Raw genomic sequence first — 25,525 nt, 5'->3', positions numbered from 1 at the left:
GACCGCCCTCCTCGATCGGGAGACTCAGGACCGCGGCAGAGACCCAATGTTTCCTCTTGCCCCAGAAGAAATCGACGAGTTTCTTCTGGATCTTGGTGGCAAATACAGGGGGCGGGGCCAAAGTGACCAACCGGTACCACAGCATGGAGGCCACCAGTTGGTTTATGACCAACGCTCGGCCCCTGTAGGAAAGCACTCGGAGCAGTCCTGTCCAGCGTCCCAGCCGAGCGGTGACTTTCGCCTCCAACTCCTGCCAGTTTGCCGGCCAGGCTTCCTCAGCGGGGCTAAGGTGGACTCCCAGATAGAGGAGGTGCGTGGTGCTCCACGCAAAAGGTGTCATCTCCTCCGGCAGGGAGTCCACCCGCCACTGACCAACCAGGAATCCGGAACATTTCTCCCAATTGATCCTCGCGGAGGACGCGGCAGAAAAGGTCTGCTGGCAGTCGCGCATCCTCCGCAAGTCAACGGGATCTGTGATTGCGAGGAGCACGTCGTCGGCGTAAGCCGAGAGGACGACCCGCATGGCCGGCTCGCACAGAGCCAATCCCGTCAACCTCCTGCGAAGCAGGCACAGGAAGGGCTCCACGCAGATGGTATACAATTGGCCGGACATGGGGCACCCCTGACGCACTCCTCTCCCAAATCGAAGGGGCGCCGTCAAGGACCCGTTAACTTTGACTAGACACTCTGCGGCGGCGCATAAAAGTCGGACCCGGGCCACGAAATGCGGCCCGAGTCCGAAAGCGCGCAGAGTCCCGAAAAGGTAATCGTGATCCACCCTGTCGAACGCCTTCTCCTGATCGAGGGAGAGAAAGGCGACCGACTGACCAGTCCTCTGGGAAAGATGGATCAGGTCCCGGACCAGGTGGATGTTGTCCTGGATGGACCGGCCCGGGACCGTGTAGGACTGGTCGGGGTGGATCATGTGGGCCAGCACGGAGCCCAGGCGGGTAGACATAGCCCGGGCAAAGATCTTATAATACGTGCTGAGGAGGGAGACCGGACGCCAGTTTTTAAGCAGGCGGAGATCGCCCCTCTTCGGCAGCAGGACGATGACCGCCCTGCACCACGAGAGGGGCATCTCCCCGGTCGCCAGGCTTTCCCCCAGGACCCGCGCGTAATCGTCCCCCAGGACGTCCCAGAACGCCCTGAGGAACTCCACGAACAACCCATCCAGCCCTGGGGATTTGCCCCTCGAGAGCTGGTGGAGGGCGCCAGTCAGCTCCGCCAACGTGAGCGGAGCCTCCAATCCTTCGGCGCCCTCCGGGCTGACCTGCGGCAGGTCCTCCCACAAAACTCTGCGCGCATCCTCGCTGGACGGATCCGGAGAGAACAACGCACTGTAATACGTCCGGACCAGGAGGCCCATTCCCTCCGGATCCATGATGGAGGATCCGTCGTCGGCCAGCAGCTCGACGAGCTGCTTACGGACCCCCCGCCATTTTTCCAGCGAGTAGAAGAAGGGTGCAGCGCGGTCCAAATCTTCCAGGATCTGGATCCGCGACCTCACGTACGCGCCTCGGGACCCTACGAGCTGCAGGTTCCTCAGCGCGCCCTTCTTCTCTTTGCACGCCTGCCACAGGGCCGGGTCCGCGACGGCATGACCGAGGCGGGATTCCAAGTCGAGCACCTCCCTCTCAAGGCGCCCGATCTCGGCTTCCCGCCTCTTGGTCGACCCCTTCGCGTACTCCTGACAGAAGACGCGGATGTGAGTCTTGCCCACATCCCACCATAGCCTCAAGGAGGGGAGGCCCCCCTGCTTCCTTCTCCAGTCGGCCCAGAATCGACAGAACGAGTCCCGAAATCGCACGTCCTCCAGCAGCCGGTTGTTAAAGTGCCAGTACGCGGACCCCGCCCGCGTGCGGAGCGGAGTGAACTCCGCCCACACCAGGCGGTGGTCCGAGCACAGCACCAGCCGCATGGAGGCCGCCGAAACGCGGGAGACGTATGCCTGCGAAATGTAGAGGCGGTCGATTCGCGACCCCCCTCCTCCAGACCTCCACGTGAATGCGCTGGAGTCGGGATGGAGATTCCGCCAGACGTCCACCAAGTTAAGGGAGCTGATCAGTCCCCTCAACTTCTCCACCGACGCTTGGCCGCACTGGGGACCGGAGCGATCCCCCACCTCGAGGGTGCAGTTAAAATCCCCCCCGAGGATGATGCACTCGCCGCTATCGATGGAGCTCAAGAGAGCGGACACTTCTTCAAAGAAGCGCGCTTGCAAAGCGCCGGGCCTGGGCGCGTACACGTTCACAAAGTGGAGCGGCACGCTACCCAGGCGAACGGCGAGGTGGAGCAAGCGGCCCGGCACTAGCTCCTTGACCCCCAAGATCTCCGGCTGAAAAGTCGGGGCCAACAAGATAGCCACCCCACTAGAAATAGGGGTGAGGTGACTCATGTAGACCCCACCCTGCCACTCCAGGAGCCAGGTGGCTTCGTCTCCCGGAACGGTGTGGGTTTCCTGCAGAAAGCTCACCGCGTATCTCCCTTCCCTAAGGACTGAGAGATTGTGAAATCTGCGGTGAGCCCCTCTGCTGCCGTTGATGTTGAGGCTGGCTATGGTTATCTTCATGTCAAAGGTACTTAAAACCCGTCACCAACACCTCACTGTGAGGAGGGAGTGGAAGTGCACCTGGCCCTCCACTCCCCCAGCAACCCATTGAGGAACACATTAAAACGGCGCCTCTCAACCAGTTTCACGTCCGCGCGCTTGCCCGCTATCTTAAGGGCGGCACGGACGGACTGGATGATCAGCGCCAGATTCGACCAACGGTCGAGGGCCAGCTGAACTTTATTGCGGCAACCTCTGCAAGCCGCGAGGAAATCCCGGAGTTCCGCCGTGGGGATGAGAGGAGATTCGGTGGGAGGCACGAGGGACTCCACCACCTCACTGGCGATGGAATCAAGATCATCCTCCGTGCCCCGCACCGAATCCCCATCCTCCTCCGGGTCGTCACCGCCAGCGGCCGACACATCCACCACACACTGTGGGGCGGACGTCCCGGCCGCGCCAGCTGGTCCCGCCTCCGTCACGATCCCACCCCCAGGATCGATGGCGGAGGAGTCCTCTCTGGGTTCTATTGTGAAACTGGAGCCTGTAGGCACCAGCGGTTCAGGACCCCCCACCACCTCCATCCCCAGGCCAATGAGTGGTCCGGGAAATCAGCCGGAGCCGAGAATGGAGGCGGCGAGAGGAGGCCATCTCCCGCTCCGCCAGCACCCACAGGCCCAGCAGATGGGGCAGCATTCTCAGTTATAACTGGGTCGGGTGTCTCCTGGTTGGTGGTGGACTCCGGCTGGGAGGCCCGACCCTCTGGGGCCTCGCCCTCCCCTTCAATCAGGGCACCTGACCCAGTAGCAGTGGCGGAATGGGCGGTTTCCCCAGGCTCCCCCACCACAAGCAGGGCCCCACTTACTCCTTCAGGAGGGGCCTCACGTACCGGGGCCATCCCCTCCCCTCCATCCTGAGGAATAGGGAGCACCTGCCCGGACTTTGCAGCCTTGGTGGTGGCGGTCGGGGGAACCTGAGGACCAGAAACAGGAGGCAGCTCCCCTCCAACAGATGGGCCCTGCACCTCAGGGCCCTGTGTTATTTCTGTGGAGGGGTGCCTTCTCCTCTTTTTCGCACTTGGGCGCGGAGACTCAGAGACCTCCATGTCATCAGAGGCCTCCGCCTCCGCACCCTTTTTTCCCTTTTTAGTCACCCTGGGCCTGAGCCCAGCCCTGGGACAGATGGATTCCATGGGAATGGGCTTTGGGCTGAGCTCAGGCTCGGGTTGAGTCAAAGTGTCCAGGGGACGCGCCTCACGATGTTTCTTTTTTCCCCGCGTCTTCCTTCCGCTCGGACGGACGCTCCCCTCCCCGCCAGAGGCCGTGAAAACCACAGCCTCCGGAACCGACTGAGCGGTGTCTGTTGGATGTGCGGGGGGAGTGGGAGGAGGTGCTGTGGAACCACTCTGGGCCGCCGAGGTGGAGCTGGCGGCCGGGAGGTTGGGGCAGTTCTTACGAACATGCCCCACCCCCTTGCAGACGTGGCACCGCGCCCAGTCCGAGGTCCAAAAGACGCGGTAGGCCGTCCCCTGGAACTCCACATTAAATTGGCCCTCCGTGTCCTCCTCCCGCGCCAGCTGCATAAATAACTGGCGGCGGAAGGAGTAGACATGTTGGAGGCTGTGCTCCCGAAGACCAAGCCGGACTGGGGTGATCCCCGACCTCACCTCCCCCAGATGGTGCAGGTGGGGGAGGAGGAGCTCACTGGGAATGAAGGGTGGGACGTTGGACAACATTATCCGATGCGCAGTGGCCCCCAGAGGGTCCACTGGCAGGAAGGTCCCCCCCCACAGTGAGCCCTTTACTCAGGGCCAGGGACACCGCCTGCTCGGTCTTCAAAAAGAACACAGCCTTCCCATACATCTTTGAGGCCGCAACAATGGCCGAGGGGCCGACAACCACGGCCATTGCCTTAACGCAGGCCTCAATAGACATGTTAGGGTGGGGATAGCTCTTCACCCCATGGCTGCATGTCAATAATTTAAAGGGTGACGGGGCCACGTGGGCAGCCACAGAAGCTGCAGCTGCGTAGGTAGTAGAGGGCCCCGCCACCGGTGATGAAGGGCTTGCCATGGGTCTAAGAGCTAAACCCACCCCAAATTGTGGACTTGCACACTAAATAACAGCGACTCACAGAAAAATTTGAAAAGACAAACAAACAAACAGGTTAGTGGAGAGGCTGAGGTAAGAGAGGAGAGGCAAAGGCAGGCTGGAAGGGATGACTTGCTTTCTGGAGGTGGTGCTCACAGTACACTTAAAACAAACAGTCTTTGAAGTTGGTCTTCTGGTTGGGGGAGTCGTCTTCACCTGGGTCAGCTGAAGCTGCCCAGGCACTATCTATCCCCTTCCGTCTGTTTAGCTGGGCAGCTTCAGCTGACCCAGGCTTGGCAATTGGGTTGGGGAGGGAGCTTCCCTGTGTGCTTTTGCAGCAGCACAGATTCCTGTTGAATCGGCAGCCCCACCCCTTGTTGTTCCAGCCACTTGTTCCTCCCCCAACAGTCCAAAGTAAATTACTGGTGTTCAGCACCCACCTCCAGACAAAGCCTTGTTTCCAAAAAATGTCCCTTTCTTCTCTTTAATGGAGACTGTTGTTGGAGTTTTCCTCTGCTTGTTGGTAGCTGCTCTCCCTTGCTCAGTGCAGCTCCTCTCTCCACCTCTGCAACCTCCAACTGCCACCAGCACTCTCAGCTGCACCTCGTTGAGGCTCTCAACACTCAGGCTCCCAAATCAGAGAGCAGCCAATCCCAGTGCTGTACCTGTCCTGGGAGTGTTTGATGGGACAGTGCAGAGGGAGCTTTACTCTGTATCTAACCCCCGTGCTGTACCTGTGCTGGGAGTGTTTGATGGGACAGTGCAGAGGGAGCTTTACTCTCCATCTGAGAGGAAAGAGGAGAGTGGGAGAGACACACATGCAGACAGAGAGTGACATTGAGAGGTTTTTTCGAGGCTGACAAGGTGCTGTTTAAATACCTTTGATAGCACAGTGTGATTGGGGAAGGATGGACCTCCAAATGGGCCAGTAAAACAGGTGAGGAAGGGGGGAGGGAAATGGGGGTTGTGGTTCATGGGTGAGAAGGTCAAGCTCAGGACAGAAGGCAGCAAGTTCTTCCTTTCCCAAAGGCTGGTCAGTAGCTGGAGCCAGTTAACTGAATGGTGGCTGAGGCCTGGAGATTTTAAGGTGGGGGTGGTGGAGATGCTCGGGGGGGGGGGTGTCCTGGAAGTAGGAAATCCAATTGGCAGCTGCTCCTTCCTCGTCCTAATCCATCTCTCAGCTTATGTGTCTTTTATGGCAGGAAGATATGGCTCCACGTTCAGCCTCTGACCACTTGTCTCCTGTTTCTGACCCTAGGTGGCCATTCTGAATCTGGAGATGCTCCTTCTGCATGGGGTGGACATCCCGTGGACAGCCTTACTCTACCTGACCGGGGAGGTGGTGTATGGAGGCCGGGTCACTGATAACTGGGACCGACGATGTCTCAACAGCACCCTGAAAAGATTCTACAGCCCGGACGTTCTGCAGCAAGGCTTCTGCTTCTCTGCCGATGGAGTGAGTAAGCCATCAAACAAACCCACGCCACTTAGATTGATCCACCATATCACAGTCACTTCCATCCCTGGTCCAGGGCGAGATCAGCACAGGGACCTGGGCCTGGGCCCAAACCCATTCCATCCCTGGTCCAGGGGGAGATCAGCACAGGGACCTGGGCCTGGGCCCAAACCCATTCCATCCCTGGTCCAGGGGGAGATCAGCACAGGGACCTGGGCCTGGGCCCAAACCCATTCCATCCCTGGTCCAGGGGTTGATCAGCACAGGGACCTGGGCCTGGGCCCAAACCCATTCCATCCCTGGTCCAGGGGGAGATCAGCACAGGGACCTGGGCCTGGGCCCAAACCCATTCCATCCCTGGTCCAGGGGGAGATCAGCACAGGGACCTGGGCCTGGGCCCAAACCCATTCCATCCCTGGTCCAGGGGGAGATCAGCACAGGGACCTGGGCCTGGGCCCAAACCCATTCCATCCCTGGTCCAGGGGGAGATCAGCACAGGGACCTGGGCCTGGGCCCAAACCCATTCCATCCCTGGTCCAGGGAGAGATCAGCACAGGGACCTGGGCCTGGGCCCAAACCCATTCCATCCACACATCACATCCCCCTGCTCCGCACATCCCCCTGCCCCCTACATCCCCCTGCCCCGCAAGTCCTTAGACTATGACCCCTGGTTCTGGACTCCCCCACCATCAGGAACATCCTTCCTGCATCTACCCTGTCAAGTCCTGTTAGAATTTTATAGGTTTCTATGAGATCCCCCCTCACTCTTCGGAACTCCAGCGAATATAATCCTAACCGACTCAATCTCTCCTCATACATCAGTCCCACCATCCCAGGAATCAGTCTGGTAAACCTTCGCTGCACTCCCTCTATAGCAAGAGCATCCTTCCTCGGATAAGGAGTCCAAAACTGCACACAATATTCCAGGTGTGGCCTCACCAAGGTCCTGTATAATTGCAGCAAGACATCCCTGCTCCTGTACTCGAATCCTCTCGCTATGAAGGCCAACATACCATTTGCCTTTTTTACCGACTGTTGCACCTACATGCTTACCTTCAGCAACTGGTGTACGAGAACACCCAGGTCTCGCTGCATATTCCCCTCTCTCAGTTTATAGCCGTTCAGATAATAATCTGCCTTCCTGATTTTGCTACCAAAATGGATAACCTCACATTTATCCACATTATACTGCATCTGCCTTGCATTAGCCAACTCACTCAACTGTCCAAATCACCCTGAAGCCTCTCTGCATCCTCCTCACAACTCACCCTCCCACCCAGTTTTGTGTCATCTGCAAATTTGAAGATATTACATTTAGTTCCCTCATCTAAATCATGAATATATATTGTGAATAGCTGGGGTCCTAGCACCGATCCCTGCAGTACCCCACTAGTCACTGCCTGCCATTCGGAAAAAGACCCATTTATCCCTCCTCTTTGTTTCCTGTCTACCAACCAATTTTCTATCCATCACAATACACTACCCCCAAGCCCATGCACTTTAATTTTACATGCTCATCTCTTATGTGGGACTTTGTCAAAAGCCTTCTGAAAGTCCAAATAAACCACATCCACTGGCTCCCCCTCATCAACTCTACCAGTTACATCCTCGAAGAATTCTAGTAGATTTGTCAAGCATGATTTCCCTTTCGTAAATCCATGCTGTCTCTGCCCGATTCTACCACTGTTCTCCAAGTGCTCTGCTATAAAATCTTTGATATAGAACTCTAGAATTTTCCCCACTACTGACGTCAGGCTGACTGGTCTATAATTCCCTGTTTTCTCTCTACCTCTCTTTTTAAATACTGGGGTTAAATTTGCTACCCTCTAATCTGCAGGAACTGTTCCAGAGTCTATAGAATCTTGGAAGATGACCACCAATGCATCCACTATTTCTAGGTCCACTTCCTTGAGTACTCTGGGATGTAGATTATCAGGCCCTGGGGATTTATCGGCCTTCAATCCCATCAATTTCCCCAACACTATTTCTCTACTAATACTGATTTCCTTCAGTTCCTCTCTCTCACTAAACCCTGTGTTCCCCAACATTCCTGGTATGATATTTGTGTCCTCCTTTGTGAAGACAGAGCCAAAGTAAGCATTTAGTTGGGCAGCCATTTCTTTATTCCCAACAATAAATACACCTGCCATGCACATCCCTCTGCCATGCACATCCCCCTGCCCCGCACATCCCCACCGCCCCGCACATCCCCACAGCCCCGCACATCCCCCTGCCCCGCACATCCCCCCTGCCCCGCACATCCCCCTGCCCCGCACATCCCCCTGCACCGCACATCCCCCTGCACCGCACATCCCCCTGCCCCGCACATCCCCCTGCCCCGCACATCCCCCTGCCCCGCACATCCCTCTGCCCCGCACATCCCTCTGCCCCGCACATCCCCCTGCCCCGCACATCCCCCTGCCCCGCACATCCCCCTGCCCCGCACATCCCTCTGCCCCGCACATCCCTCTGCCCCGCACATCCCTCTGCCCCGCTCATCCCCCTGCCCCGCTCATCCCCCTGCCCCGCTCATCCCCCTGCACCGCACATCCCCCTGCCCCGCACATCCCCCTGCCCCGCACATCCCCCTGCCCCGCTCATCCCCCTGCACCGCACATCCCCCTGCCCCGCTCATCCCTCTGCCCCGCACATCCCCCTGCCCCGCACATCCCCCTGCTCCGCACATCCCCCTGCACCGCACATCCCCCTGCCCCGCACATCCCCCTGCCCCGCACATCCCTCTGCCCCGCTCATCCCCCTGCCCCGCACATCCCCCTGCCCCGCACATCCCCCTGCCCCGCTCATCCCTCTGCCCCGCACATCCTCCTGCACCGCACATCCCCCTGCCCCGCACATCCCCCTGCCCCGCACATCCCCCTGCCCCGCACATCCCCCTGCACCGCACATCCCCCTGCCCCGCACATCCCCCTGCCCCGCACATCCCCCTGCCCCGCTCATCCCTCTGCCCCGCACATCCCTCTGCCCCGCTCATCCCCCTGCCCCGCTCATCCCCCTGCCCCGCTCATCCCCCTGCACCGCACATCCCCCTGCCCCGCACATCCCCCTGCCCCGCTCATCCCCCTGCCCCGCTCATCCCGCTGCCCCGCTCATCCCCCTGCCCCGCACATCCCTCTGCCCCGCTCATCCCCCTGCCCCGCTCATCCCCCTGCCCCGCTCATCCTCCTGCCCCGCACATCCCCCTGCACCGCACATCCCCCTGCCCCGCTCATCCCCCTGCCCCGCTCATCCCCCTGCCCCGCACATCCCTCTGCACCGCACATCCTCCTGCCCCGCACATCCCCCTGCCCCGCTCATCCCCCTGCCCCGCACATCCTCCTGCCCCGCACATCCCTCTGCCCCGCACATCCCTCTGCCCCGCACATCCCCCTGCCCCGCACATCCCCCTGCCCCGCACATCCCCCTGCACCGCACATCCCCCTGCACCGCACATCCCCCTGCCCCGCACATCCCCTTGCCCCGCACATCCCCCTGCACCGCACATCCCCCTGCCCCGCACATCCTCCTGCACCGCTCATCCCCTTGCCCCGCACATCCCCCTGCCCCGCACATCCCCCTGCCCCGCACATCCTCCTGCACCGCACATCCCTCTGCACCGCTCATCCCCTTGCCCCGCACATCCCCCTGCCCCGCTCATCCCCTTGCCCCGCACATCCTCCTGCCCCGCACATCCCCCTGCCCCGCACATCCCCCTGCCCCGCACATCCCCCTGCCCCGCACATCCCCCTGCCCCGCACATCCTCCTGCACCGCTCATTCCCCTGCCCCGCTCATCCCCCTGCACCGCACATCCCCCTGCCCCGCACATCCCCTTGCCCCGCACATCCCCCTGCACCGCACATCCCCCTGCCCCGCACATCCTCCTGCACCGCACATCCCTCTGCCATGCACATCCCCCTGCCCCGCACATCCCTCTGCCCCGCTCATCCCCTTGCCCCGCACATCCCTCTGCACCGCACATCCCCCTGCCCCGCACATCCCCCTGCACCGCACATCCCCCTGCCCCGCACATCCCCTTGCCCCGCACATCCCCCTGCACCGCACATCCCCCTGCCCCGCACATCCTCCTGCACCGCTCATCCCCCTGCCCCGCACATCCCCCTGCACCGCACATCCCCCTGCACCGCACATCCCCCTGCCCCGCTCATCCCCTTGCCCCGCACATCCCCCTGCCCCGCACATCCCCCTGCACCGCTCATCCCCTTGCCCCGCACATCCCCTTGCCCCGCACATCCTCCTGCCCCGCACATCCCCCTGCCCCGCACATCCTCCTGCCCCGCACATCCCTCTGCCATGCACATCCCCCTGCACCGCACATCCCCCTGCACCGCTCAACCCCTTGCCCCGCACATCCCCCTGCCCCGCACATCCCCCTGCCCCGCTCATCCCCTTGCCCCGCACATCCTCCTGCCCCGCACATCCCCCTGCCCCGCACATCCTCCTGCCCCGCACATCCCTCTGCCATGCACATCCCCCTGCCCCGCACATCCCCCTGCCCCGCACATCCCCACCGCCCCGCACATCCCCACCGCCCCGCACATCCCCCTGCACCGCACATCCCCCTGCCCCGCACATCCCCCTGCCCCGCACATCCCCTTGCCCCGCACATCCTCCTGCCCCGCACATCCCTCTGCCCCGCACATCCTCCTGCCCCGCTCATCCCCTTGCCCCGCTCATCCCCTTGCCCCGCACATCCTCCTGCACCGCACATCCCCCTGCCCCGCTCATCCTCCTGCCCCGCTCATCCCCTTGCCCCGCTCATCCCCTTGCCCCGCACATCCTCCTGCACCGCACATCCCCCTGCCCCGCACATCCCCCTGCACCGCACATCCTCCTGCACCGCTCATCCCCTTGCACCGCGCATCCCTCTGCCCCGCTCATCCCCTTGCCCCGCACATCCCCCTGCCCCGCACATCCCCCTGCCCCGCACATCCCCCTGCCCCGCACATCCCCCTGCACCGCACATCCCCCTGCCCCGCACATCCCCCTGCCCCGCACATCCCCCTGCCCCGCACATCCCCCTGCCCCGCACATCCTCCTGCACCGCTCATTCCCCTGCCCCGCTCATCCCCCTGCACCGCACATCCCCCTGCCCCGCACATCCCCTTGCCCCGCACATCCCCTTGCCCCGCACATCCCTCTGCCCCGCTCATCCCCCCGCCCCGCACATCCCCCTGCCCCGCTCATCCCCCTGCCCCGCTCATCCCCCTGCACCGCACATCCCCCTGCCCCGCACATCCCCCTGCCCCGCACATCCCCTTGCCCCGCACATCCCTCTGCCCCGCTCATCCCCCTGCCCCGCACATCCTCCTGCCCCGCACATCCCTCTGCCATGCACATCCCCCTGCCCCGCACATCCTCCTGCTCCGCTCATCCCCTTGCCCCGCACATCCCCCTGCCCCGCACATCCTCCTGCACCGCACATCCCCCTGCACCGCACATCCCCCTGCCCCGCACATCCCCTTGCCCCGCACATCCTCCTGCACCGCACATCCCCCTGCCCCGCACATCCCCCTGCCCCGCACATCCTCCTGCACCGCTCATCCCCCTGCCCCGCTCATCCCCCTGCCCCGCACATCCCCCTGCCCCGCACATCCCCCTGCCCCGCACATCCCCCTGCCCCGCTCATCCCCCTGCCCCGCACATCCCCCTGCCCCGCACATCCCCCTGCCCCGCTCATCCCTCTGCACCGCACATCCCCCTACCATGCACATCCCCTTGCACCGCGCATCCCCCTGCCCCGCACATCCCCCTACCATGCACATCCCTCTGCCCCGCTCATCCCCCTGCCCCGCACATCCCTCTGCCCCGCTCATCCCCCTGCCCCGCTCATCCCCCTGCCCCGCTCATCCTCCTGCCCCGCACATCCCCCTGCACCGCACATCCCCCTGCCCCGCTCATCCCCCTGCCCCGCTCATCCCCCTGCCCCGCACATCCCTCTGCACCGCACATCCTCCTGCCCCGCACATCCCCCTGCCCCGCTCATCCTCCTGCCCCACACATCCCCCTGCACCGCACATCCCCCTGCCCCGCTCATCCCCCTGCCCCGCTCATCCCCCTGCCACGCACATCCCTCTGCACCGCACATCCTCCTGCCCCGCACATCCCTCTGCCCCGCACATCCCTCTGCCCCGCACATCCCCCTGCCCCGCACATCCCCCTGCCCCGCACATCCCCCTGCACCGCACATCCCCCTGCCCCGCACATCCCCTTGCCCCGCACATCCCCCTGCACCGCACATCCCCCTGCCCCGCACATCCTCCTGCACCGCTCATCCCCTTGCCCCGCACATCCCCCTGCCCCGCACATCCCCCTGCCCCGCACATCCTCCTGCACCGCACATCCCCCTGCACCGCTCATCCCCTTGCCCCGCACATACTCCTGCCCCGCACATCCCCCTGCCCCGCACATCCTCCTGCCCCGCACATCCCTCTGCCATGCACATCCCCCTGCACCGCTCATCCCCCTGCCCCGCTCATCCCCTTGCCCCGCACATCCTTCTGCACCGCACATCCCCCTGCCCCGCACATCCCCCTGCACCGCACATCCCCCTGCCCCGCACATCCCCTTGCCCCGCACATCCCCCTGCACCGCACATCCCCCTGCCCCGCACATCCTCCTGCACCGCTCATCCCCCTGCCCCGCACATCCCCCTGCACCGCACATCCTCCTGCCCCGCACATCCCCCTGCCCCGCTCATCCCCTTGCCCCGCACATCCTCCTGCCCCGCACATCCCCCTGCCCCGCACATCCTCCTGCCCCGCACATCCCTCTGCCATGCACATCCCACTGCCCCGCACATCCCCCTGCCCCGCACATCCCCACCGCCCCGCACATCCCCACCGCCCCGCACATCCCCCTGCACCGCACATCCCCCTGCCCCGCACATCCCCCTGCCCCGCACATCCCCTTGCCCCGCACATCCTCCTGCCCCGCACATCCCTCTGCCCCGCACATCCTCCTGCCCCGCTCATCCCCTTGCCCCGCTCATCCCCTTGCCCCGCACATCCTCCTGCACCGCACATCCCCCTGCCCCGCTCATCCTCCTGCCCCGCTCATCCCCTTGCCCCGCTCATCCCCTTGCCCCGCACATCCTCCTGCACCGCACATCCCCCTGCCCCGCACATCCCCCTGCACCGCACATCCTCCTGCACCGCTCATCCCCTTGCACCGCGCATCCCTCTGCCCCGCTCATCCCCTTGCCCCGCACATCCCCCTGCCCCGCACATCCCCCTGCCCCGCACATCCCCCTGCCCCGCACATCCCCCTGCCCCGCACATCCCCCTGCACCGCACATCCCCCTGCCCCGCACATCCCCCTGCCCCGCACATCCCCCTGCCCCGCACATCCCCCTGCCCCGCACATCCTCCTGCACCGCTCATTCCCCTGCCCCGCACATCCCCCTGCCCCGCACATCCCCTTGCCCCGCACATCCCTCTGCCCCGCTCATCCCCCCGCCCCGCACATCCCCCTGCCCCGCTCATCCCCCTGCCCCGCTCATCCCCCTGCACCGCACATCCCCCTGCCCCGCACATCCCCCTGCCCCGCACATCCCCTTGCCCCGCACATCCCTCTGCCCCGCTCATCCCCCTGCCCCGCACATCCTCCTGCCCCGCACATCCCTCTGCCATGCACATCCCCCTGCCCCGCACATCCTCCTGCTCCGCTCATCCCCTTGCCCCGCACATCCCCCTGCCCCGCACATCCTCCTGCACCGCACATCCCCCTGCCCCGCACATCCCCCTGCACCGCACATCCCCCTGCCCCGCACATCCCCCTGCCCCGCACATCCTCCTGCACCGCTCATCCCCCTGCCCCGCTCATCCCCCTGCACCGCACATCCCCCTGCACCGCACATCCCCCTGCCCCGCTCATCCTCCTGCACCGCACATCCCCCTGCACCGCACATCCCCCTGCCCCGCTCATCCCCTTGCCCCGCACATCCTCCTGCACCGCACATCCCCCTGCCCCGCACATCCCCTTGCCCCGCACATCCTCCTGCACCGCACATCCCCCTGCCCCGCACATCCCCCTGCCCCGCACATCCTCCTGCACCGCTCATCCCCCTGCCCCGCTCATCCCCCTGCCCCGCACATCCCCCTGCCCCGCACATCCCCCTGCCCCGCACATCCCCCTGCCCCGCTCATCCCCCTGCCCCGCACATCCCCCTGCCCCGCACATCCCCCTGCCCCGCTCATCCCTCTGCACCGCACATCCCCCTACCATGCACATCCCCTTGCACCGCGCATCCCCCTGCCCCGCACATCCCCCTACCATGCACATCCCTCTGCCCCGCTCATCCCCCTGCCCCGCACATCCCCCTGCCCCGCTCATCCCTCTGCCCCGCACATCCCCCTGCCCCGCTCATCCCCCTGCCCCGCACATCCCCCTGCCCTGCACATCCCTCTGCACCGCTCATCCCCCTGCCCCGCACATCCCCCTGCCCCGCACATCCCCCTGCCCCGCACATCCCCCTGCACCGCACATCCCCCTGCCCCGCACATCCCCCTGCCCCGCACATCCTCCTGCACCGCACATCCCCCTGCCCCGCTCATCCTCCTGCCCCGCTCATCCCCTTGCCCCGCTCATCCCCTTGCCCCGCACATCCTCCTGCACCGCACATCCCCCTGCCCCGCACATCCCCCTGCACCGCACATCCTCCTGCACCGCTCATCCCCTTGCACCGCGCATCCCTCTGCCCCGCTCATCCCCTTGCCCCGCACATCCCCCTGCCCCGCACATCCCCCTGCCCCGCACATCCCCCTGCACCGCACATCCCCCTGCCCCGCACATCCCCCTGCCCCGCACATCCCCCTGCCCCGCACATCCCCCTGCCCCGCACATCCTCCTGCACCGCTCATTCCCCTGCCCCGCTCATCCCCCTGCACCGCACATCCCCCTGCCCCGCACATCCCCCTGCCCCGCACATCCCCTTGCCCCGCACATCCCTCCGCCCCGCTCATCCCCCCGCCCCGCACATCCCCCTGCCCCGCTCATCCCCCTGCCCCGCTCATCCCCCTGCACCGCACATCCCCCTGCCCCGCACATCCCCCTGCCCCGCACATCCCCTTGCCCCGCACATCCCTCTGCCCCGCTCATCCCCCTGCCCCGCACATCCTCCTGCCCCGCACATCCCTCTGCCATGCACATCCCCCTGCCCCGCACATCCTCCTGCTCCGCTCATCCCCTTGCCCCGCACATCCCCCTGCCCCGCACATCCTCCTGCACCGCACATCCCCCTGCCCCGCACATCCCCCTGCACCGCACATCCCCCTGCCCCGCACATCCCCCTGCCCCGCACATCCTCCTGCACCGCTCATCCCCCTGCCCCGCTCATCCCCCTGCACCGCACATCCCCCTGCACCGCACATCCCCCTGCCCCGCTCATCCTCCTGCACCGCACATCCCCCTGCACCGCACATCCCCCTGCCCCGCTCATCCCCTTGCCCCGCACATCCTCCTGCACCGCACATCCCCCTGCCCCGCACATCCCCTTGCCCCGCACATCCTCCTGCACCGCACATCCCCCTGCCCCGCACATCCCCCTGCCCCGCACATCCTCCTGCACCGCTCATCCCCCTGCCCCGCTCATCCCCCTGCCCCGCACATCCCCCTGCCCCGCACATCCCCCTGCCCCGCACATCCCCCTGCCCCGCTCATCCCCGTGCCCCGCACATCCCCCTGCCCCGCACATCCCCCTGCCCCGCTCATCCCTCTGCACCGCACATCCCCCTACCATGCACATCCCCTTGCACCGCGCATCCCCCTGCCCCGCACATCCCCCTACCATGCACATCCCTCTGCCCCGCTCATCCCCCTGCCCCGCACATCCCCCTGCCCCGCTCATCCCTCTGCCCCGTACATCCCCCTGCCCCGCTCATCCCCCTGCCCCGCACATCCCCCTGCCCTGCACATCCCTCTGCACCGCTCATCCCCCTGCCCCGCACATCCCCCTGCCCCGCACATCCCCCCACCATGCACATCCCCCTACCATGCACTTCCCCCCACCATGCACTTCCCCCCACCATGCACATCCCCCCACCATGCACATCCCTCTGCACCGCACATCCCCCTGCCCCGCACATCCCCCCACCATGCACTTCCCCCCACCATGCACATCCCCCCACCATGCACATCCCTCTGCACCGCTCATCCCTCTGCCCCGCACATCCCCCTGCCCCGCACATCCTCCTGCCCCGCTCATCCCTCTGCCCCGCACATCCCCCTGCCCCGCACATCCTCCTGCCCCGCTCATCCCTCTGCCCCGCACATCCTCCTGCCCCGCTCATCCCCCTGCCCCGCTCATCCCCCCTGCCCCGCACATCCCCCCACCATGCACATCCCCCTGCCCCGCACATCCTCCTGCCCCGCTCATCCCTCTGCCCCGCACATCCTCCTGCCCCGCTCATCCCCCTGCCCCGCTCATCCCCCCTGCCCCGCACATCCCCCCACCATGCACATCCTCCTGCCCCGCTCATCCCTCTGCCCCGCACATCCTCCTGCCCCGCTCATCCCCCTGCCCCGCTCATCCCCCTGCCCCGCACATCCCCCTGCCCCGCACATCCCCCCACCATGCACATCCCCCTGCCCCGCACATCCCCCTGCCCCGCACATCCTCCTGCCCCGCTCATCCCCCTGCCCCGCTCATCCCCCCTGCCCCGCACATCCCCCCACCATGCACATCCCCCTGCCCCGCACATCCCCCTGCCCCGCACATCCCCCTGCCCCGCGCATCCCCCTGCCCCGCACATCCCCCTGCCCCGCACATCCTCCTGCCCCGCTCATCCCCCTGCCCCGCTCATCCCCCTGCCCCGCACATCCCCCTGCCCCGCTCATCCCCCTGCCCCGCACATCCCCCTGCCCCGCACATCCCCCTGCCCCGCACATCCCCCTGCCCCGCTCATCCCCCTGCCCCGCTCATCCCTCTGCCCCGCACATCCCCCTGCCCCGCACATCCCTCTGCCCCGCACATCCCCCTGCCCCGCACATCCCCCTGCACCGCACATCCCCCTGCCCCGCTCATCCTCCTGCCCCGCACATCCCCCTGCCCCGCACATCCCCCTGCCCCGCTCATCCCCCTGCACCGCACATCCCCCTGCCCCGCTCATCCCCCTGCCCCGCACATCCCCCTGCCCCGCTCATCCCCCTGCCCCGCACATCCCCCTGCCCCGCTCATCCCCCTGCACCGCACATCCCCCTGCACCGCACATCCCCCTGCCCCGCTCATCCCCCTGCACCGCACATCCCCCTGCACCGCACATCCCCCTGCCCCGCTCATCCTCCTGCCCCGCACATCCCCCTGCCCCGCTCATCCCCCTGCACCGCACATCCCCCTGCCCCGCTCATCCCTCTGCCCCGCACATCCCCCTGCCCCGCTCATCCCCCTGCCCCGCACATCCCCCTGCCCCGCACATCCCCCTGCCCCGCACATCCCCCTGCCCCGCTCATCCCCCTGCACCGCACATCCCTCTGCCCCGCACATCCCCCTGCCCCGCTCATCCCCCTGCACCGCACATCCCCCTGCCCCGCACATCCCCCTGCCCCGCACATCCCCCTGCCCCGCACATCCCCCTACCATGCACATCCCCCTACCATGCACATCCCCCCACCATGCACATCCCCCCACCATGCACATCCCCCTGCCCCGCACATCCCCCTGCCCCGCACATCCCCCCACCATGCACATCCCCCTACCATGCACATCCCCCTACCATGCACATCCCCCTACCATGCACTTCCCCCCACCATGCACATCCCCCCGCCATGCACATCCCCCTGCCCCGCACATCCCCCTGCCCCGCACATCCCCCCACCATGCACATCCCCCTACCATGCACATCCCCCTACCATGCACATCCCCCTACCATGCACATCCCCCTACCATGCACTTCCCCCCACCATGCACATCCCCCCACCATGCACTTCCCCCCACCATGCACATCCCTCTGCCCCGCACATCCCCCTGCACCGCACATCCCCCTGCATCGCACATCCCCCTGCCCCGCTCATCCCTCTGCCCCGCACATCCCCCTGCATCGCACATCCTCCTGCCCCGCTCATCCCTCTGCCCCGCACATCCCCCTGCACCGCACATCCCCCTCCCCCGCTCATCCCCCTGCCCCGCTCATCCCCCTGCCCCGCACATCCCTCTGCACCGCACATCCCCCTGTCCCGCACATCCCTCTGCACCGCACATCCCCCTGCCCCGCACATCCCCCTGCCCCGCACATCCTCCTGCACCGCACATCCTCCTGCCCCGCACATCCCCCTGCCCCGCATATCCCCCTGCCCCGCACATCCTCCTGCACCGCACATCCTCCTGCCCCGCACATCCCTCTGCCCCGCACATCCCTCTGCCCCGCACATCCCTCTGCACCGCACATCCCCCTGCCCCGCACATCCTCCTGCCCCGCACATCCCCCTGCCCCGCACATCCCCCCACCATGCACATCCCCTTGCACCGCGCATCCCCCTGCCCCGCACATCCTCCTGCCCCGCACATCCCCCTGCCCCGCACATCCCCCCACCATGCACATCCCTCTGCACCGCACATCCCTCTGCACCGCACATCCTCCTGCACCGCACATCCCCCTACCATGCACATCCCCCCACCATGCACATCCCCCCACCATGCACATCCCCCTACCATGCACTTCCCCCCACCATGCACTTCCCCCCACCATGCACTTCCCCCCACCATGCACATCCCCCTACCATGCACATCCCCCCACCATGCACATCCCCCTACCATGCACATCCCCCCACCATGCACATCCCTCTGCACCGCACATCCTCCTGCACCGCACATCCCCCTACCATGCACATCCCCCTACCATGCACTTCCCCCCACCATGCACATCCCCCCACCATGCACATCCCCCTACCATGCACATCCCCCTACCATGCACATCCCCCTACCATGCACATCCCCCCACCATGCACTTCCCCCCACCATGCACTTCCCCCCACCATGCACATCCCTCTGCACCGCACATCCTCCTGCACCGCACATCCCCCTACCATGCACATCCCCCTACCATGCACATCCCCCCACCATGCACATCCCCCTACCATGCACATCCCCCCACCATGCACATCCCCCTACCATGCACATCCCCCTACCATGCACATCCCCCCACCATGCACTTCCCCCCACCATGCACTTCCCCCCACCATGCACATCCCCCTACCATGCACATCCCCCCACCATGCACATCCCCCCACCATGCACTTCCCCCCACCATGCACATCCCCCTACCATGCACATCCCCCCACCATGCACATCCCCCCACCATGCACATCCCCCCACCATGCACTTCCCCCCACCATGCACATCCCCCTACCATGCACATCCCCCTACCATGCACATCCCCCCACCATGCACATCCCCCCACCATGCACTTCCCCCCACCATGCACATCCCCCCACCATGCACATCCCCCTACCATGCACTTCCCCCTACCATGCACTTCCCCCCACCATGCACATCCCCTTGCACCGCACATCCTCCTGCACCGCACATCCCCCCACCATGCACATCCCCCTACCATGCACATCCCCCTACCATGCACTTCCCCCTACCATGCACATCCCCCCACCATGCACATCCCCCTACCATGCACTTCCCCCCACCATGCACTTCCCCCTACCATGCACTTCCCCCTACCATGCACTTCCCCCCACCATGCACTTCCCCCCACCATGCACATCCCCCTGCACCGCACATCCCCCTGCATCGCACATCCCCCTGCCCCGCTCATCCCTCTGCCCCGCACATCCCCCTGCATCGCACATCCTCCTGCCCCGCTCATCCCTCTGCCCCGCACATCCCCCTGCACCGCACATCCCCCTGCCCCGCTCATCCCCCTGCCCCGCTCATCCCCCTGCCCCGCACATCCCTCTGCACCGCACATCCCCATGCCCCGCACATTCCCCTGCCCCGCACATCCTCCTGCACCGCACATCCTCCTGCCCCGCACATCCCCCTGCCCCGCACATCCCCCTGCCCCGCACATCCTCCTGCACCGCACATCCTCCTGCCCCGCACATCCCTCTGCCCCGCACATCCTCCTGCACCGCACATCCCCCCACCATGCACATCCCCCTGCCCCGCACATCCCTCTGCACCGCACATCCTCCTGCACCGCACATCCCCCTACCATGCACATCCCCCTACCATGCACTTCCCCCCACCATGCACTTCCCCCTGCCCCGCACATCCCCCTACCATGCACATCCCCCTACCATGCACTTCCCCCCACCATGCACTTCCCCCTGCCCCGCACATCCCCCTACCATGCACTTCCCCCTACCATGCACTTCCCCCCACCATGCACTTCCCCCTACCATGCACTTCCCCCTACCATGCACTTCCCCCTACCATGCACTTCCCCCCACCATGCACTTCCCCCTACCATGCACTTCCCCCTACCATGCACTTCCCCCTACCATGCACTTCCCCCTACCATGCACTTCCCCCCACCATGCACTTCCCCCTACCATGCACTTCCCCCTACCATGCACTTCCCCCTACCATGCACTTCCCCCCACCATGCACTTCCCCCTACCATGCACTTCCCCCTACCATGCACATCCCCCTACCATGCACTTCCCCCCACCATGCACTTCCCCCTGCCCCGCACATCCCCCTACCATGCACATCCCCCTACCATGCACTTCCCCCCACCATGCACTTCCCCCTACCATGCACTTCCCCCCACCATGCACTTCCCCCTACCATGCACTTCCCCCCACCATGCACATCCTCCTGCCCCGCACATCCCCCTGCCCCGCACATCCCCCTGCCCCGCACATCCTCCTGCACCGCACATCCTCCTGCCCCGCACATCCCTCTGCCCCGCACATCCTCCTGCACCGCACATCCCCCCACCATGCACATCCCCCTGCCCCGCACATCCCTCTGCCCCGCACATCCTCCTGCACCGCACATCCCCCCACCATGCACATCCCCCTGCCCCGCACATCCTCCTGCACCGCACATCCCCCTACCATGCACATCCCCCTACCATGCACTTCCCCCCACCATGCACTTCCCCCTACCATGCACTTCCCCCCACCATGCACTTCCCCCTACCATGCACATCCCCCTACCATGCACATCCCCCTACCATGCACTTCCCCCCACCATGCACTTCCCCCTACCATGCACTTCCCCCCACCATGCACTTCCCCCTACCATGCACATCCCCCTACCATGCACTTCCCCCCACCATGCACTTCCCCCCACCATGCACATCCCCCTACCATGCACTTCCCCCTACCATGCACATCCCCCTACCATGCACATCCCCCTGCCCCGCACATCCCCCTGCCCCGCACATCCCCCTGCCCCGCACATCCCCCTGCCCCGCACATCCCCCTGCCCCGCACATCCCTCTGCACCGCACATCCTCCTGCACCGCACATCCCTCTGCACCGCACATCCCCCTGCACCGCGCATCCCCCTACCATGCACTTCCCCCCACCATGCACATCCCCCCACCATGCACATCCCCCCACCCCGCACATCACCCCGCCACGCACATCCCCACCGCCCCGCACATCCCCACCGCCCCGCACATCCCCACAGCCCCGCACATCCCCCCTGCCCCGCACATCCCCCCTGCCCTGCACATCCCCCCGCCCCGCACATCCCCCCACCATGCACACCCCCCCACCCCGCACATCACCCCGCCACGCACATCCCCCCACCATGCACATCCCCCCATCCCGCACATCCCCCTCGCCCCGCACATCCCCCCCGCCCCGCATGCTTCTCTGTGACTGTGGCTGAGGCCTGGCAGGATTGATGGAGCTTTATCTGTGCCTCTGTGCCATGCTTGAGCTGTCTATCCCTCCTGTAATGGTAACGTAATGCATTGTCAGCAGTTACATCGAAGAGCACCCAAGCACAGGACTGGATGGGAGTTCTATGAACTCACTCACTGACAAAGCCTGTACAGGATCAATCGTTCATTGCACCAGTACGTCTGCTTTCCAGTACAACTGCTTGCCTCATTTATTAGCAAGCTAGTGGACTGGTGCATTCAGGTGTGGGCACCGCCTCAAGAAGGATATACTGTCCTTCAAGTGGTTGAATGCAGATTCAGTACAGCATTGTGAGTATACCTGCACCACAGACGCTGCAGCAACTCACCAGCAGCTTCTCAAAGGCAATGAGTGAAGGGCAATAAATGCTGGGCCACCCAGTGATGCCCACATCCAATGAGTGAATAAGGGTACTGAGGGTTATGGAGTTGGCGTCGAGATCAGCCATGATCTAATTGAATGGTGGAACAGCCTGGAGGGGCTGAATAGCTTCCTGCTGTTCCGATGATCCTAATCTATTTCTGCACTTGCTCTGCATGGTTAGGTTTACTGCATGATCTCAGAGAGCATGGACCTGCTACAGTGTATAAACTACATCGAATCACTGCCAGACAGTGACTCTCCCGATATCTTTGGAATGCATGCCAATGCTGAGAAAGCTTATCTAGAAAGCCAGGCCAAAGAGTTCATGGACATCATCAAGAGTATCGAACCCCAGCTCAGTGCTGGGGTGCAGACTATCAGGTCAGTCTGAAATCATTTCACACTAGGTGTGCTTCAGGGGGGAATGTGGGTACCCAGTGGATACAGCAACATAGTTCACAAATTCAGTTCACCAATCATGGGCAGGGTTGTGGAACTGAATTCAATAAATCATCAATCGTCTCAGATTGTGCTGAAACCCAACTAATTCGCTGATGCCCTTCGGGAAGTGATAGATCCTCCACTATCAGGCTTGAGCCTGCACATGATTCAGTCACACACTATTTGGTCGAATTTTAATGCCCTCTTGGCAACTAGGGATGGGCATGATCACCCACATCTCAGTAACAACTAGGTAAAGTCAGGGATGTAATAGAGCCAAGGGAAAAATCAATCAGCCTGTGTCCCTGTCACTGATCATTAACCAGCACCCTTGTTACTGACCATTAACCAGTATCCTGTCACCAACCATTAACCAGTACCTTGTCAATGACCATTAACCAGCACCCTTGTTACTGACCATTAACCAGCACCCTTGTTACTGACCATTAACCAGTATCCTGTCACCAACCATTAACCAGCACCCTTGTTACTGACCATTAACCAGTATCCTGTCACCAACCATTAACCAGCACCCTGTCACTGACCATTAACCAGCAACCTTGTTATTGATCATTAACCAGTATCCTGTCACCGACCATTAACCAGTATCCTGTCACTGACCATTAACCAGTATCCTGTCACTGACCATTAACCAGCACCCTGTCACCAACCATTAACCAGTATCCTGTCACTGACCATTAACCAGCACCCTGTCACCAACCATTAACCAGTATCCTGTCACTGACCATTAACCAGCACCCTGTCACTGACCATTAACCAGCACCCTTGTTACTGACCATTAACCAGTATCCTGTCACCAACCATTAACCAGCACCCTGTCACTGACCATTAACCAGCACCCTTGTTACTGATCATTAACCAGTATCCTGTCACCAACCATTAACCAGTACCTTGTCAATGACCATTAACCAGCACCCTTGTTACTGACCATTAACCAGCACCCTTGTTACTGACCATTAACCAGTATCCTGTCACCAACCATTAACCAGCACCCTGTCACTGACCATTAACCAGCACCCTTGTTACTGACCATTAACCAGTATCCTGTCACCAACCATTAACCAGTATCCTGTCACCAACCATTAACCTGTACCCTGTCAACAACCATTAACCAGCACCCTGTCACTGACCATTAACCAGCACCCTTGTTACTGACCATTAACCAGTATCCTGTCACCAACCATTAACCAGTATCCTGTCACTGACCATTAACCAGCACCCTTGTTACTGACCATTAACCAGCACCCTTGTTACTGACCATTAACCTGTACCCTGTCAACAACCATTAACCAGCACCCTGTCACTGACCATTAACCAGCACCCTTGTTACTGACCATTAACCAGCACCCTGTCACTGACCATTAACCAGCACCCTTGTTACTGACCATTAACCAGTATCCTGTCACCAACCATTAACCAGCACCCTGTCACTGACCATTAACCAGCACCCTTGTTACTGACCATTAACCAGCACCCTTGTTACTGACCATTAACCAGTATCCTGTCACCAACCATTAACCAGTACCTTGTCAATGACCATTAACCAGCACCCTGTCACTGACCATTAACCAGCACCCTTGTTACTGACCATTAACCAGCACCCTTGTTACTGACCATTAACCAGTATCCTGTCACTGACCATTAACCAGCACCCTGTCACCAACCATTAACCAGCATCCTGTCACCAACCATTAACCAGTACCCTGTCAACAACCATTAACCAGCACCCTGTCACTGACCATTAACCAGCACCCTGTCACTGACCATTAACCAGCACCCTTGTTACTGACCATTAACCAGTATCCTGTCACTGACCATTAACCAGCACCCTTGTTACTGACCATTAACCAGCACCCTTTCACTGACCATTAACCAGCACCCTTGTTACTGACCATTAACCAGTATCCTGTCACCAACCATTAACCAGTACCCTGTCAACAACCATTAACCAGCACCCTGTCACTGACCATTAACCAGTATCCTGTCACTGACCATTAACCAGCACCCTTGTTACTGACCATTAATCAGCACCCTTGTTAATAACCATTAACCAGTATCCTGTCACTGACCATTAACCAGCACCCTGTCACTGACCATTAACCAGCACCCTTGTTACTGACCATTAATCAGCACCCTTGTTAATAACCATTAACCAGTATCCTGTCACTGACCATTAACCAGCACCCTTGTTACTGACCATTAACCAGCACCCTGTCACTGACCATTAACCAGCACCCTTGTTACTGACCATTAACCAGTATCCTGTCACCAACCATTAACCAGTACCCTGTCAACAACCATTAACCAGCACCCTGTCACTGACCATTAACCAGTATCCTGTCACTGACCATTAACCAGCACCCTTGTTACTGACCATTAATCAGCACCCTTGTTAATAACCATTAACCAGTATCCTGTCACTGACCATTAACCAGCACCCTGTCACTGACCATTAACCAGCACCCTTGCTACTGACCATTAACCAGCACCCTTGTTACTGACCATTAACCAGTATCCTGTCACCAACCATTAACCAGTACCCTGTCAACAACCATTAACCAGCACCCTTGCTACTGACCATTAACCAGCACCCTTGTTACTGACCATTAACCAGCACCCTTGTTAGTGACCATTAACCAGTATCCTGTCACCAACCATTAACCAGTACCCTGTCAACAACCATTAATCAGCACCCTTGCTACTGACCATTAACCAGCACCCTTGTTACTGACCATTAACCAGCACCCTTGTTACTGAC

General features: G+C 62.8%; 1 protein-coding gene across 1 annotated transcript in view; it reads left to right on the top strand.

The window, feature by feature from the left end:
- Positions 1 to 25,525, top strand: part of LOC137364330 (dynein axonemal heavy chain 6-like) — a 1,069,890-nt gene that overhangs the window by 898,701 nt on the left and 145,664 nt on the right. The window contains exons 29-30 of the mRNA XM_068027612.1: positions 5,900 to 6,097; positions 22,487 to 22,686. Of these exons, the coding sequence (XP_067883713.1) occupies positions 5,900 to 6,097; positions 22,487 to 22,686 (398 nt within the window). The remainder of the gene's footprint in view (positions 1 to 5,899; positions 6,098 to 22,486; positions 22,687 to 25,525) is intronic.

Source organism: Heterodontus francisci, unplaced genomic scaffold (genome assembly GCF_036365525.1).
Source record: "Heterodontus francisci isolate sHetFra1 unplaced genomic scaffold, sHetFra1.hap1 HAP1_SCAFFOLD_484, whole genome shotgun sequence".
In the NCBI taxonomy this organism is placed as follows: domain Eukaryota; kingdom Metazoa; phylum Chordata; class Chondrichthyes; order Heterodontiformes; family Heterodontidae; genus Heterodontus; species Heterodontus francisci.
The sequence above is the reverse complement of the archived record's forward strand: the minus strand, read 5'-3'. Positions and strand labels throughout refer to the sequence as shown.